The 16,486-nt window shown below is 38.8% G+C and overlaps 1 protein-coding gene across 3 annotated transcripts in view; it reads right to left on the reverse strand.

Moving 5' to 3' along the window:
• Positions 1-16,486, reverse strand: part of LOC148891230 (glypican-5-like) — a 96,872-nt gene that overhangs the window by 22,080 nt on the left and 58,306 nt on the right. For all 3 annotated transcript variants that reach the window (XM_089008573.1, XM_089008571.1, XM_089008572.1), the window contains one exon: positions 6,528-6,648. In XM_089008573.1, coding sequence (XP_088864699.1) covers positions 6,528-6,648 — 121 coding nt within the window. The remainder of the gene's footprint in view (positions 1-6,527; positions 6,649-16,486) is intronic.

Below are 16,486 nucleotides of genomic sequence, written 5' to 3' on the forward strand. Positions count from 1 at the left end.
TTAAACAAATAAATAAATAAATAAATAAATACATACATACATAAATACAAAGATAAATAAATAAATACAAAGATACATACAAAAATAAACAAACAACCAAATAAATAAATAAATAAATATTTTTTTTCTTTTGGTCTGAATTGCATGGTATTGTGAAATAGTACGTATGCTGTATAGCATATGTATACATTCACTCCGTGTGCTTCCTTGCAAAATCTAATCATTTTTGGAGTGGGAAATCAATGACTTCCAGTTTTTTTGCTCATTTAGCCAGAGCTCAATCCTTGCTCATCCAATGCTTCAAGTATTTTTTTAAAGCAGAATAAGACATTTAATCTTAATCAGGCTGTGTCGGCTGTAATGAAAAGAGCTGGCAGGGAAAATATTAAGTAGTAGACTTGCCGCCAACAATGTGTCATGAGCAGTGAAGCAATGTTTGAAAAGTAACGACGGAGTGGTTTAACAAGTGGTACAGCACGCTGAGAACTAACACATCAAAGAACGACATGACATTTTTTTGGGTTCGTTTCATTTCAGCTATTCAATAAAATTTGCAGTTGGTAAGTCGGTCAGATAAAAGTGTCCCAAAAATAAGAGCAAAAAACCTTTGATTAAAAAAGAAATGACATGTTAAAGAACATGTATAAGAAAATGACTTTTAATTCATTCCCTGCCATTCACTAATTTATTCGGGGATTAAAAATATGACGTAGAGTGCCATTAGCGAATTAGTTCAGGTTTTGTTTTGTTTTTCTTTCTTCGGTGGCGATAAAGCACTGGCCAGACTTCTGGCAATGTCATTTCCCCTTGGCCAGCCAGCCAGCATCTCACACTCGGACAGCAATTTGCCGCGTAGTGGCACCAGAGTATGCGAGTCATTTCGCCTCGAAGTCTCTATTCAACATTTTGAATGAATTTCAATTTACGACCGTTTGGTCGAAACGGAACTCGGTCGTAAATCGGAGGTTACCTGTATATTGTAATATATTTTGCACATCTGCCCTCATTTCAAGCTCATATAACTCCAGACCCATATAACTTAGGGATTAACTCTTTTTTTTCTTATGAAAGAAGACAGTCAAAGGTTTCATACCCCAAATTGAATGTTTATACCGTCCTAAAACTCAATATTCTGTGGCTTCTGGATTTTGAGTGACAATGACAAAAACCCTGGCATTGGTGTGGATACATTTTTGCAGATGTCTGGGAGTGAATGAGTTAAAGTATTGATTGTGTCAATGCTAACATAGAGAGTAAATCATTTACTTCCGTGAGTGCTTTCTTGATAGGATTGTTAAAATTTGCCCCGTGAATTTGATTGCAATCCTACAAAAAGCGGTCAGACGAACAGCCTCGGATGAAAACATCAGTTTCTATATTTTTTTTTCTCCCAGAGATGAAATAAAACATGATTCATAACAGCCACACGCTATTTCCACTTATCGTTACAGTTGTCTCTCTCCCGCTCTGTCGCCAACTAATGGGACCACCTGCTGGCCCATCTTTCTGACCGACATCATGAAGGTGATCTTTGTTCCATGACTTTACGCCAAATCAGAAGGTCTCTTGACACAACAACAAAGGTATCCTTTTTAGAAGATCGGAGGGTTTGTTTGAGAGTAGAAAAGGCGGACAAGGTTAAGGTGACATGAAATTTTACTCGCCACTATAATAGACAACCGACGCCTCACTTCAAATGACTTTGACTGAGCGTATTTTAGAAAGATTCCACCGCATATAGCTATATTTTACGTTTTAAGACTGCCGCTGAATATTCAGGAAGTCTTGTTTTCGAGTTGGTGACGAACGCCCCTGACCGAGAAAGCGACACACAAAGCATTTTGGGTACTTTGTTTGGTCTGAAAACATCGTGTCGATCCGCGTTGATGGCAAAATTAGAAGGAAAACATCAATAACGCAATGGTGAATCGTTGTGTCTTGCACCAAGACTACTATTTGTTACTAGTTGACACACATTCCCAGCAGACAAATCAGCCCATTTACAACAGAGCTTGGGCGCCATTTTGTGCATTTTCTGGGACGCTACATTGGAGTCCTGACAGCTTGAATTGATCCGGAAGGACTTCTCTAATCGATTGCAAATATTTATGCTTTCCTCTTCAGAACTATTTGAATCATATTCATAACTGGATGAGTAACAAGAAAGCATCTTCTTCGAAACTGAAGACATTGTTTAGATTCTCATTTGGAGTTTGATTAAAATGTATTCTACATTTCTAGTCGGCATCCTATTGGAGAGCTAAATTCAACTCAAACACACTAAAATTGATCACTGATTGAAGACAAAGAATGTTCATATATTTGCAGAAAAACCACTCTAGCGACTTACATAGATAAATCACTTGTTATTTTTTGTTCTCTTTTTACAACAACAGTGAAGGGTACAAAATGAGAAACCAGAAATAAGGTGCATTTGAAAAGGAATATAATTTCTCAAGAGGTTGGCGTCATGCCTCGAGCATTTTCAAATAACGGTAATGAGTCCCACGCCCTTGCCCCCACAAGTCGGTGCAGGCCTGTGCTCTAAACCGTCTGTGACAGTTTATTGGCTATGAACTATGGTAACCATTGCAAGTCATTCATAGGGAAGACTGTGTATGTTTCAAGTACGTATGTGCAAGTTTATCTTGGCTACAGTCTGGCAAAAATAAAAAATTAATAAATTGCTCCGATGGATGAAAAGCTGATTATGTGAGTCCAGGTGTTGAGGGTTGTTGATGGTAGCACGTCATTTATATTACGGCGCTTTGCTGATATAGGGAATAAGTGTGAATTGACTTTGTTGGTTATTGTGTTCTTTGTTATCGAAGGATTAAAAGCTTAAAATATTTATCATCCACAAAGTCATACTGACATGTCATTTTTCATGATCATTATTGATCTTTTTTTAACTTTCGCTAATCCCAAAAGCTTCAACGCTACATCCAGATCCAACTTTAATTTGTTCCTTGACAATGACAAATGCCATTATCCAGGCTTTATATAGATATTTTTTTAATTTAGAAATGTATAACATTATTTGCAGTAAGCTAGCAGACTTGACATTAAACTAGCAGGCTGAGGAAATTAAGCTAACAGGCTAACGGCTATGTGCCTGTTTAAAATACCCAAATGTGGAACTCTCCTAGTTTCATGTTTAGTTTGACAATAAGCCTAAATTGTGAGTGAAATTAAATAATTATGTTTTTTTTTTTTTTACATTTAATGAATTGCTAGTAGCTAATAGTGAAGTGAGTTGAGTTCACTGCCTCCATAGATCGTTTGTATAAATTTGCGTCAACAGGTCACAGAAAAAAAAACACAGCTTGCCATTTTTCAGCTATTTTTTTACTTTCTATCATACGAAAAGTTGCTTCAGCAACTTTAATATTTTCCATGACAATGACAAATGCCATTATTCCATATTTTTATTCAGAAATAACATTATTTGCATGAAGCTAGCATACTTCACATTAAACGAGCAGTTCTAAGAAATTAAGCTAACAGGCTAACGGCTCTGTGCCTGTTTAAAATACCCAACGTGGAACTCTACTAGTTTAATACATTTAGCTTGACAATAATTATCAACTGTGAGTGAAATTTAACAAATGAAGACTGACTTTTAATGAATTGCTTATAGCTCATAGTGAAGTGAGTTGAGTTTACTGCCTCCATAGTGCCTTTGTATCGTAAGTTTGCATCTATGGCTCATAGCATAAATGAATAACTAGTTAGCATTTTAAAAAACTGGCGATCTGGACAGATCACTTGTCTACCATGGAACAACAATATTTTTCCCAAAGCAGCACAAACTAAGGATGCACCATCTGATAATGTATATATGCACTAACTGTCTTTGCACGAATACTATGTGACATTTAGCTTGTAGTAGACGTGCACATTCCATCATGACGTCCCCCATCCATTGCTGAATAGGACGCTATGATCCTCTCCTCTTTCATCTCAAACTGCTTCATGTCACAAAGAGGGTACAGCAAGTGCTGAAGAATGAATTACTCTGTGTCTTTGTGTATTTAGTTTTTTTTTTTAGTTTTTTTTTTTTTTTAACTTCAAGATGGCGCCTCCAGAGTGGCTGCCTTTCCAGCAGCTCCTGTATTATTTCCTGGTTCACACTCAGAACCGATGAGGCGCTCTAAATCAGCCATGACAATGGCTGTCAAGTTGTTTTTTTTCCCTCCTTGCTTTTCCATTTTCTCGCTTTGACACACGTGTGCTGGAGTTTGACAACCGGGCACTCTAATGCCATTTCAAAACCCTGGTCTGCACATTAGATGTAGTATAGTCTGAGCCCTAAAGAGCTTTACAAAGGGCTATTTTGGTTTTTTGGGGGAGAAATTCCTGCTGTACCAGTTATGGATATCATTTGGGGGGGCTAACAAAAGGCTATGCTATTCAGAGAGAAACGGAATCTTGCTCCGTCACTCTCGTCAAATGGCCTCGAGGGCCTGTGTGAAACAGTCCTATTCTTCTAGGGTCCTTTCAAGCGCTAAAGTCCATCTACATGACAAACCGAGTGACTTTGAAGTGGCTTGTGTCATCTCGGCCTTTCTGCCACTCATTGGTGACCTCTTGATCCTCCCCGTGTCTCATTTTTTTCCTTTTTTCCCCCTTTGGAAAGTCATTGCATTTTTTTGTCCATGTCCCTGTTTTATCTTCAATCTGCCTTTTTTTATTTAACTTCAATCTATGCCTTCTTTTAAAGTGGTCTTGAGCGCGACTATGTCCAATTTGTGTGTTTATGAGGATTGGAGGAGAGTTAATTTGACACAAACGAGCTCCATTAAGTACGGCACTCTTGTTACGTGATGTCATTTGACCCACTTTACTCAAGTCTCAACAACAGACGCTTGAAAAGGGCGCACGTCATTGCTGTCAGCGGAACATTTCTGTGTCCCAATCGTGTCAATTTCATATTCATATTATTGGTTTATTTCCATGTCAATCAAATGGGTTTTTTTATGTATTACTGACAAATTTTATTTATTTTATTCTTGTTCTCGCGGGAGTGCCGATAAAGCATTGGTCAGACCACTGGTAATGTTTTTCCTTCCCACGACGGGGCAGCATTTGCCTTTGTTACGGCTTCAGCTGTTGTTAAAGCGCTATATATATATGTCAATATGTATGTATTGTATTGTATTTTGTCCAAATACCCCCATTTCAAGCTCAGATAACTCCAGACCCATATAATTTAGGAATTAACTCTGATGAAAGAAGAGAGTCTAAGTTTCTTACGCTGCATTGAATGTTTATGTAGTCCTAAAACTCAATATTCTGTGGGTCCTGCAATTTGAGTGAAAATGACAAAAACCCTGGCAATGGCACTAGAGTGAACACCTATTTGCACATTGACTGGCAGTGAATGAGTTAGTTTACCTAGTTTACCTGTTGTTCTTTTAAAATTTTATCTGTGGTTTTATTTACGTCCCTGTTTTGTGATTGTGAAGTGTCCTTGAGAGCTTTGAAAGGCGCTTACGAATAAAATGTATTTATTATTATTATTATTATTATTATATGTTAAGGCAATTCGCTATATAAACACATTTTAAACATGTTTTCTATTTCCTTTCACATCGTTTTATTTTCTCTGACTTCCTGTCATCACGTCACATTCTGTCCGCCTTCACATGAGGTCACATCCTGTCCAAGATTAGACAGATGAAATAATATTTTTGTTTTTACTTTCGAGTCCTGCTTCATTAATAATGATTCTAACAATTATTATTATTATTATTAGTAGTAGTAGTAGTAGTAGTAGTATATACAGTAAAGTCTCGTTATATCGATATCGGTTATATCGATAGTACTGCGTATTACGATAGTACGTATTTCTATGAACGCAATGAGAAAATTTACATGCCGTAGGATCGGATATATCGATATTTTTCCGACTCCCGAGAATATCGATATAACGAGACTTTACTGTATTATTAAAAATAATTTCCTTATTAAGTGGAAATAGTTTAGGTACATGCCATTCATACTTTGAGTCAGTCTGTTTGGTGAAGAAAAAAAACTTTGGAGAAGATAATGTAACGGCATACATAAAACCCTGAATTTCACCCCCCACGTGAGATGATCAGTTGGTTAAGCTGGGTGAATATCCGGAGATAATGTCAAGTGACAGCCTGGAGGGAAATTTATGGTGGTGATTATGGCTTTTTTCCAAATAAACAGTGTCATGTAGGAAGGAACTTTCAATGCCTACATTATTTATATGAGCGCTTTGCTGCCATTAACTTACGGTACACATCGCCATGGCAGGGAGATGAGCCCGAGGGTTTCATCCACTTCATCATGCGAACAAAAGATTCACGATCTACGGTATTTAAGGCAGGATGACGGTAACGCAAAACATGTTATTAAAACACCTGGAAACTCTTTCAAAGTTGGAATTAAACCACGGGATGCACACAGGGACATTCGTTTTTTGTTGTTGTTGTTTTTTAACAACGGAAAATGTGATATGCAAATGCTTGATAACTAGCGTGAAGTCATCATCTTACCTGGTTGAAGCTTTCAAGCTTCTCTTTCACTTCAGCGAGGGAGGGGTTCAGACTCCGGACTTTGACTTCTGGATTCTGTCTTTGAGCGTGCAAACCATTTCCGACCACTCTGCCCGTGTAACTGTGGAAGGGAAATAAAGAAGAGTCACATCACCAATCCGTGTTGACGGATAATGAAGAGGATGCTAATGCTAATCTTTTCTCATGTTACAAGGCTTTAATAGATCTCGGTCGACTGGACATGTACATTTCTCCATTATGGGATGAATAAAGGTGTTCTTATTCTTATAACTGCATATTATTTCTTCCGATTAAATGCTCAGCCACTACAGGCCAGAATTTACTGTTGTTACAACAGAGGAATAGCATGATGTAGCGTATTTTCTGGTGTATAAGGCACATCTAAAAGCATTCATTTTCTTCAAAAAATGACCCTGCGCTTTATACGCAGGTGTGCCTTATATGTGAAGTAATATTGAGCCACAACAGTTCTCGCAACTACTGTAAGCAGCCACAACCCCCGCCGCCCCCTGTAGAAGAAGTAGTGCGTAACCCCAGACTCTACCGTAGCACCTTATAATGTGGTGTGCCTTATATATGAAAAAAAAAATATATATATATATATATATTATACAGTAAAGTCTAGTTTTTCGATATTCAAGGGAGTCCGAAAAAATATCGATATAACCGGGACTATCGATATATCCGACCCTGTTTGCATGTAATTTTATCCGTGCGTGCATAGAAATAGTATCGATATAACCGGGACTATCGATATATCCGATATCGATATAACGAGACTTTACTGTATTTGAAAAACTTTTGTCATTCATTGAAGGTGCGCCTTATAGTTCGGTGAGCTTTATATTTGGAAAAAAGTTTGAGAATACTCCATTCATGCGCCTTATACACCGGAAAATATGGTAAGTAAACAAGTGAGTAGTGACATAAAAATCAATATTACAGCATGTAAAACTTCAAAGGGGGGTTTCACAAGTTGAATTTGCTTTCGCGGGCCAAATAAAATGATTCGGCGGGCCAGATTTGGCCCCTAGGCCTTGACTTTGACAACAGTGCCTTACATTAATGCCATTTTTTTTCCTTTTTATTGTGTCCGCAATCAAGAGTTTGACCTTCATTTTTATTTCTAAATTGCTTGTTTATTTTATCCGGCACCGTTGTCTGAAAATGAATGCAAGATTCACACCATGATATGAAACTGTCTTTATTTGGCGATTTAACAGCGCAGGCAATCAAATCAATGGAGACAAGTGATGGCAGAGTGAGGTTGAGAATGATGCGAAGTGATTACGAAGTGCATGAAAAGTGTGTGCATTCTTCTGCGTGTGTTTATGGTTGGGAGGCTGTGCGGAGTACACGCATCAACGTGAATAGGAGCTCAAGCAATCATAAAAGTGCTGAACTTGAGAAAACTCTGGCATGTGATCTAAGCAATGTCCTGATAAGGTCTGCGCTCATTCATTGCTGAACAAGCACTTTTTAAGGGCCTATAAAAATATGCACACAAAAAAAGGGCCAAACCTCGTCTACTTTTTTCTGTTTTTTTTCTTCTGTCACGCATTTCAATTGTGTTGAATTGCAAAAGTGAAAGGCAAAAACAGCTTTGGCCTTGATAGCACTCACCAACAGCAAATTTTCAATAAGATTAAAAAAAAAGTTAATGTTGTCACTTGCCGTCAACTGAACATGACGTAAGAGTACGGTTATTAAAAAACAAGCAGCCATGATTCATGATTCATAGTTGATTGCTTTTTACTGAATCATTTGGATTACTTCACTGAAGTAAGTATGAAAATTGATTGGAAAGCGAGGAACAATTAACTCATTCACGACCATTCACAAATGTATTCAGGAATTGAACATATGTCGTGGAGCGCCATTCCCGAATTTGCTCAGGTTTTGTTTTTTTTTCATGCTTGGGTGCTGATAAAGCACTAGCCGTGGCCTTTGGCAATGTTTTCCCTTCCATGACGGTGCAGCTTTTGCCTTTTGCCCCTTTTAGCACTTTGTCACAGTTTCGGATGTGTGTTAAAGAGCTATATAAATCAATATGTATGTATTGTATTGAATTTTGAACAGCCACCCTCATTTCAAACTCAGATAACTCCAGATCTATATAATTTAGGAATTAACTTTTTTTTCCTGATGCAAGAAGACAGTCTTTCTAACGCTATATTGAATGTTTATGTAGTCCTAAAACTAAATATTTTGTGGGTCCTGCAACTGTAGTGAAAATAACAAAAACCCTGGCACTGGAGTTTCAGCTGTTGTTAAAGAGCTATAAAAATCAATATATATGTATTGTATTGCATTTTGTACAGCCACCCTCATTTCAAGCTTAGATAACTCCAGACCCATATAATTTAGGAATTAACTCTTTTTTTCCTGATGAAAGAAGAGAGTCTCAGGTTTCTCACACTTTTATGTTGTCCTAAAATTCAATAATCTGTGGGTCCTAGAACAAATTTGCCAATTTGTGAAAATGACACAAACCCTGGCACTGGAGCGGACACCTATCTTTGCGACTGCTCGATTTTCTTGTATATGATAGTTGTCCATGTTAAGGGCTTTGTTCCAGCTGTCGTTAAAGCGCTGTATAAAGTTTGTGACGTCACGCCAGGACGTCTTGCCTTGCTCAAGAATCAAAACAATGGCTTCCGATTCGGAGAAGATGCTTTCTTGTTACTCATCCGGTTATGAATATGATCCAAAGAGTTCTGAAGAGGAAAACATAAATGTTGGCAATCGATTAAAGAAGTCCAAAATCATTTTGAGGCGTCTGGACTCCAATGTAGCTCCCAGAAAACGCACAAGATGGCACCCAAGCTCCGTTGGAAATGGGCTGATTTGTCTGCTGGGAATTTGTGTCAACTAGTATCAAATAGTAGTCTTGGTGCAACACACAACGATTCACCATCGCGTGATTTGTGTTTTCCTTCTAATTTCGCCATCAACACGATGTTTTCAGACCAAACAAAGTACTAAAAATGCATTGTGTCGCTTTCTCGGTCAGGGGCGTTCCAGACGTGACGTCACCAACTCAAAAACAGGACTTCCTGAATATGCAGTGTTAGTCTTAAAACGTAAAATATAGCTATATGCGATGGAATCTTTGTAAAATATGCTCAGTAGAAGTCATTTGAAGTTATTTTACAAATTATGGACACAACTTATCCGGAGGCGTCGGTTGTCCTTTTAGGAAATACTGGGAATGTTTCATGAGTGAGCTAAAACGAGGACTCGTAGCTTTCTAGGTTTTCTTTCTTTCTTTCAAAGGAATGACCACGCGTTTGAGGCGCCTCCGGACAGCAGCCAGACAATCATAAGAGCAAAGAATAAAGATTGCTCTTGATCAATTTAGACATGAATGCAAATAGAATGTGCACAGGCCTGCCAATTTCATTTTTGTTTGCTGAAATCATTTCCCTTGTGACATTTTGACACGCGACAACTCATGCGTTCGACGGGGGAGCCGAGCCGAAATAATCGAAATGAATTGGGTCCGCATTTCTTTTTGAAATAAGCGGATATATCTTGATTTTGAAGCCCATATACACCATTCGAATTTGGCATGCTTGTTTTCTTTTCGTTTCTTTTGTGTGTCAAACATAGCCCTGATAGAGAATAGACAGAATAGAAGTACTTATATTTAAAAGTTTCATGCTGTCGTATGCTTAGTTGGCCGAACGCAAGGCCCACAATGGAAGCACAGAAAATCTGGGGTCAATCTGAGTTGAACAAACATCCCTGTTAAACTGTTATTTTCATGTAGGAGATCTGGCCTTGGACTAATTTACGACTTGGTAAACTCCTTCACAGGAAGAGGTCATAAACCAGGTTGCAAATCTATCAGATGATGGAAAGACAATCCATTACTATGTCTATGTTCTGTTGTTTTATGGTTGTTGGTGCTTGGGACGTCCAGGGGTGTGATATTCAAATCAAGAAGACAATGTTTTACTAATGTATCACTTAAATTTCCATATACTTCAGGGTAGAGTGAACGCTGGCGCGAATGGCTGCCGCTGCTCACCCGCACAAAAAAAAAATATGTGACTTAAAAGTGTCCTTGACAGTTTTGAAAGGTTCTTATGAATGAAATGTATTACTATTATTATTACTCTCAATAAATAGCTTGGCAAAGGACTGCAGAAGTTGGGATTCGGTCATGAATGGATACGTCGCCTACCGGCAGTAAAAAAAAAAATCTTTCTGTGTTTGAGCCTTTGTTCACAGTGTCCGAACAAACATCTCTGACAAGCCGCCATTTTTATTCTCTGTGGACTCTTGCCGCCTCGGTTTTGCATGCAACAATAACAATCCCGTTTTAATTGTGATTATTCAGCTTGCTCGTTTATAAGCTTCGCATAAATTGAACCATCATGACCCAACGCATGGTAAATATGCACTTTTGGCAACGGCAAGCAAGCGTTCACTCCACTTGCTTTTCCTTCTGCCCGAAGCGTTCGAGACACCGACACCATGTACGGTGACCTCGGCGCTGAACTGTGGTAACTCACCCAAGGCGATTCAAGCATTTGCGTCAATATGCGCAGAACAAAGCAGCTCTGGATTAAAAAAAAAAAACACTTTTCGAGAATGAGTAAACATGTAAAGTTAAAAAAAGAGCAAGCGTAGCAAAGGAAGAGGTCTCCAGTGGCCTCGGATGAACTTGGGGATCCACTCCTGACTGATCATCGAGCTTCGCCTGCGAGGTTTTATCAACGCCAACCGTCCACGAGGGATTTAATCGTCAACAAGGCCAGTCTGTATTCATTCAATGTGGTCTCTAGAATCATGTCTTCTTATTCTTAAAAGACAACCGACAATTATTTTGTTTCCTAACTGACATCAGAAAAATGTCTTATAGCATCTAAAATACCCAAAACACGCAGGCTGATATTTTTAGTCAAATGCAAAACACCAATAAAAATGACATTATTAATTGATTTCTCTTTATTTCTCTTAATTAAATACTTTTGAAGCTTTAAGAGGCGTAATTCGCAGCTGTCAATTCGCACACTCAAGTGAGGCACTGATCCAAAGGATACTTGGAAATACCACGTCGACTCAGTTGGAACGAGTCTTCAAAAATTCTTTTTGTTCTTCACTTTCGGAGTCGAATCGAGGGAGCCGTTTGAGTTTTGTTGAGGTTACTGGAAGCCTGGCGGCGGCCCTAGCAAAGCTGTTTATATAGAGTGATAAATCAGGCTGAAGCGAGGTCAGAACCGAAGAGGCGCAAAGGCACAGTGGGTTCGGTTGGCAACTGCAAACGTGAACCACGGAAGCTCCCTTTCGCACATACAGTAAAGTCTTGTTATATCGATATTCTCGGGAGTCGGAAAAAATATCGATATAACCGGACTATCGATATATCCGATCCTGCGCGCATGTAATTTTTCTCCTTGTGTTCATAGAAATACAGTAAAGTCTCGTTATATCGATATTCAAGGGAGTCCGAAAAAATATCGATATAACCGGGACTATCGATATATCCGACCCTGTTTGCATGTAATTTTCTCCGTGCGTGCATAGAAATAGTATCGATATAACCGGGACTATCGATATATCCAATATCGATATAACGAGACTTTACTGTAGTATCGTAATAAGCGGTACTATCGATATAACCGATACCGATATAACGAGACTTTACTGTATGTTGTTTTTGAAGCCAATTGAAAGTTGTTTTGATGATCTTGCACTGACTGACTGACTATGGTTGCCTCTCTTTTTTTTTTTTTGCATGACTCATCATTACCTGACTCGCCTGACATTTAGTTGGGGCGCTTTCTGTGATCAGAAATCATTCTAGACGCCGACCAATGGTTATTTTTGGCTTTAGTTACTACACAAACTGAAGGATTATGCAATTTTCCCAAGAGGAGACATTTTTGTGCTGGATCTTTACATCAATGAAGCTTTATTATTAATTTGCCTTTCTTTGTCCTCGAGATCACCCGAGGGAAGACACCTGCACGGAGCAACTTGAATTTGACAGAAGATTTACGGCTGGTTGTGGACGTATGGACCGGATGAAATTACAGACGGCAATGTTAATCTCTTTTGTGTTTTTCCAGTTTTAAAGAGTCAATTTTAGCCAAGGCCGAGCAATGCGCGGTTACGGCTCCAGTGAGGTATGAACGAAGCTGCTTTCAATTTGATGGATCTCATTTCATCTTCTCATCAGTGTTTCTTTTAAAAGGTTGTTAAGGTGATCCAATAAATGTCCATATTATTTGAGTAAATTGGGCCGAAGCTCTGATCACATCTTTCAAAAGGGGAAAATCTACCCCTCCCCCCCAAAAAAAAATCCTGCTGTGCAGACCCATAAAACTCCAGATTCAGATTTCAATGGTAGGAGGCTAATTATAATTCATTACTATGCTGTTGAACCTTCGGTTAAGCCTTGATTGCTGCTAGATCCCATTGTCGTCTGGTGATCCACAGGGTTCTGTTTTGGGTACCCGGTTTTTTTAATCGTTTTTCATCCAGAAGATATATTGGATTTCATTGCACTGCTATTAACATGACTGGAAGATCTACATCCCCCTGAGAATAAAGGACGCTTTGGCGTGAAGGCTAATTTTGTCTAAATCATGGCCCGTGTGGGACTGAATTTCAATTTAAAGAAAACAGAAGGTCGGGTGTTTGATACCAAGCGGTCCTTATACTTCAGACCTAGCTGACATGGGCACCTGAGTACCATACCTAAAGCAACCAGTCTCAAAGTTGGATTTTAACCATTTGAGGTACTGCGGTTAGAACATTGGACGGTTCATCATGTTTTCAGGTTACAGGGTTTCTTGGGGGGGACATTTTAGACCAGGGGCCGGAAATCTATGGCTCGCGAGCCATATATAGCTCTTTTGATGATTGCATCTGGTTCGCAGATAAAAGAAATGATTCTCGCTTTTTCACTGCTCATTTCCTATTAGGGCTGCAGCTGGCTGAGAGAGCAATTTCGATTGGATGCTACTGACCTATCTTGACTGTTGATGTCGAAACAGGTAAACGGCGCCTTTTGAATAAAATGGTGAAAAGAAGAAAAAATGATGAATATTGTACACTTCAGGTTCAATGGACCGAAAGATTCGCCTTTGTGGAGAGAACAGATTCTTCCGTGATTGTAATTAGCAATGAAATCATCGATGAAACAGTCGAATGTCAGTGGCACTTTGACAAGCCCCATGCTAAAGTTAGCATCAATATATTTCGGCGAGACAGCAGAAAGCAAGCATGCAAGCTAATGAGCAGTCATAAGGAATGGGAAAACATTCATATTAATGGTGAGTATTATCACTAAATTATTTTAAATACATTATGATATTTTGTTGAAAAAATATAATAAATCAGCAAAATTTCACTCCACGCACAGCATTTTGTATGCAGCAACGGTTGTTGTTCAGCGTTCTATAAATAAAGTTGAGTGAGACAAAATTGCAGTTATTTCATTGTTCCATTCTATTTACGTACAAAGTATTTGTTGTTTGAACAGCAAAAGCATTGCCGTCTTTTCATTACACCTTTGGCAATTCTTAATTGAATTTGTAGGTGATTATCACGTGGAAGTTCAAGATGTTGGGACTCATTTCAACAAGTAACATTTCATTGTACTAAGTTCATCCTGTCTACTTGATATCTAATTTTAAGCAGATTCTTTACTTACAGACAGTGTAGGTGTTCAAATAGCTGACATGTAGGAAGGCGGAAGTAGTCGCCGAAACATGTCAGCTATTTGAACACCTACACTGTCTGTAAGTAAAGAATCTGCTTTAAATTAAGTACGACGATGTTTGTGGTGTAAAAACAAACATTTTTTGGACCACCATTACAAGTAATTTATCTTGTCAGGTGAGCCCAAGTCCCATCCTGTCGAGGTATGCTCACTAAGCAACCCCGGGGAGCAAAAAAAAGGAGCGCCCATAGGTGAATAAGATCAATAATGATTCACTTATCATGGCGGCAAAGTACACTTAGCCATAATCACGCGCTGAGAAAGCTTGAAGCCCAGAGTTGTTTGGTGTGACAGCTTTCCATCCGTTCATTAGTAATGATCCCACAGGCCGAGCTGTGTCTCCAATATCGAGTGCGGGCTCATCAGGCGGCCATTACTTGCCATCGTAACCAGTCAGCTGTGGGTGAACTTCCTTGTTCCTCAAGGCTAATGAACACACACCGATTTTTCAAACAATTAAGGCGGCCGCTGAGAGCTGCATTCATTTGGTTAAAAGTGACTCACACGTGGCGACAAACTCATCTCGCCCACATCTGAATCACATAGTCAATCAAACACATTCTCCTCGTCTCATCTTCGAAAGCAGATACTGCCATTCAAGGCTATGTGACGCAATACAGAGCTACACACAACATGGTACATTCTTTCATGAAAGGCCATTAAAACCAGAAAATCATTTATTTAATACTTACGGTTGATGTGGAGTCAAGTTTCGACTATTGGTATACATTGCCACACTGCGCCCTTGTGGCCAATAGGGCGCATTGTCCCTCAGATGGTCGAGTGGATTTGCTTATTGTTTTTAAGGTTCACAACTTCAATGAGGACATGGGTGAGAGAGAGAGAGAGAGAGAGAGAGAGAGAGAGAGAGAGAGAGAGAGAGAGAGAGAGAGAGAGAGAGAGAGAGAGAGAGAGAGAGAGAGAGAGAGAGAGAGAGAGAGAGAGAGAGAGAGAGAGAGAGAGAGAGAGAGAGAGAGAGAGTCACCTGTATATAAATATCAATAGGAATATAATTTGCACATACCCTTGCACCATTTTAAATATATAAACAGGCAAACAATGGGACTATAAACTCGTCAAATCGTCCTAGATATTGACAATTGAAAATATCAATCAGGTAGAGTTTACTGAAGTATAACTTTCAGTTATTTCAGATGCGCCGTCACGATGCAATATTGGTTCAATAAGAAAAACAAGCCACTAGGGGGCGGCATTACTCTCCGCACAGAGCCACAAGAGAAGCTATGACAGAATATCATCCAATGCACCTGCAGCACGACGACAACAATCCCCAACATTACGACCACCCTTGAAAAGATAGCTAAAAATAATATGAGAGTTCCATCGCGTTGGTTAGCATTCGGTGTAATATTTCGTGAACCAACATATTGAATATATTCTTGAGCTTGGTTTATCTGGTTCTCTGTTGACATACATTAAAGGCCGTGTGCAGCTCAGGTTTTGGGTGTAGTTGTCGACGTAGCAATGGTAGTTGTTAGATAAATGGAAGGCAGACAACGATAGACAGGGGCAAAGCCAGGACAGTCAACTATGCCCTCGAGTATAGACAGGTGGGTGTGTGGGGGGTCACTATGATCCTCGAGTGTACTCCCACCACCTGTTTGTCTTTCTGGCTGTCTGTCTCTCTATCTGTCATTTCAAATCATGTGTTAGCACGAAGCTAACAAAGCTAAGTCCCGAAGATTGCTTTAAATGCACAACTTGAAGTTTACTTTGACATGAATCTTCAAATGGTTTTAGCAACAAATATCTTGAAAACCCCTTTTCTCCAAAGACATGTTTCCTATCTGCTAAATACTTGTATTTCAATGTTTTTGTCCTCTCATGTCAAAGCACAAAATTGGTCAAAAGACAGCTTGTACAATGAAAAACTTCTCAGTCGGCACCGCCGTTAGTAAACCCAAGAAATTTCAACTTTTGACCTTCCATATCAACATGAATGCAAATTTACTTTGTCATGTAAAATCAAAGCTATATATCATGCTTCTAACCAAGAAATATAATGAGAGAATTTAGGATAAATATATGTACGTAATATAAGATAAATATAAATATGTAACATGAGATAAATATGTTCGTTTTATGAAGGTTAAAACCATTTACAACCACATAAAACCCTTCAAATCCATACAAATTTAAATCAATTGTAAATATCAGATTTTGGATAACAATAATTGTC

Source organism: Hippocampus bargibanti, linkage group LG11, assembly GCF_051943395.1.
Source record: "Hippocampus bargibanti isolate YZ-2025 linkage group LG11, ASM5194339v1, whole genome shotgun sequence".
In the NCBI taxonomy this organism is placed as follows: Eukaryota; Metazoa; Chordata; class Actinopteri; order Syngnathiformes; family Syngnathidae; genus Hippocampus; species Hippocampus bargibanti.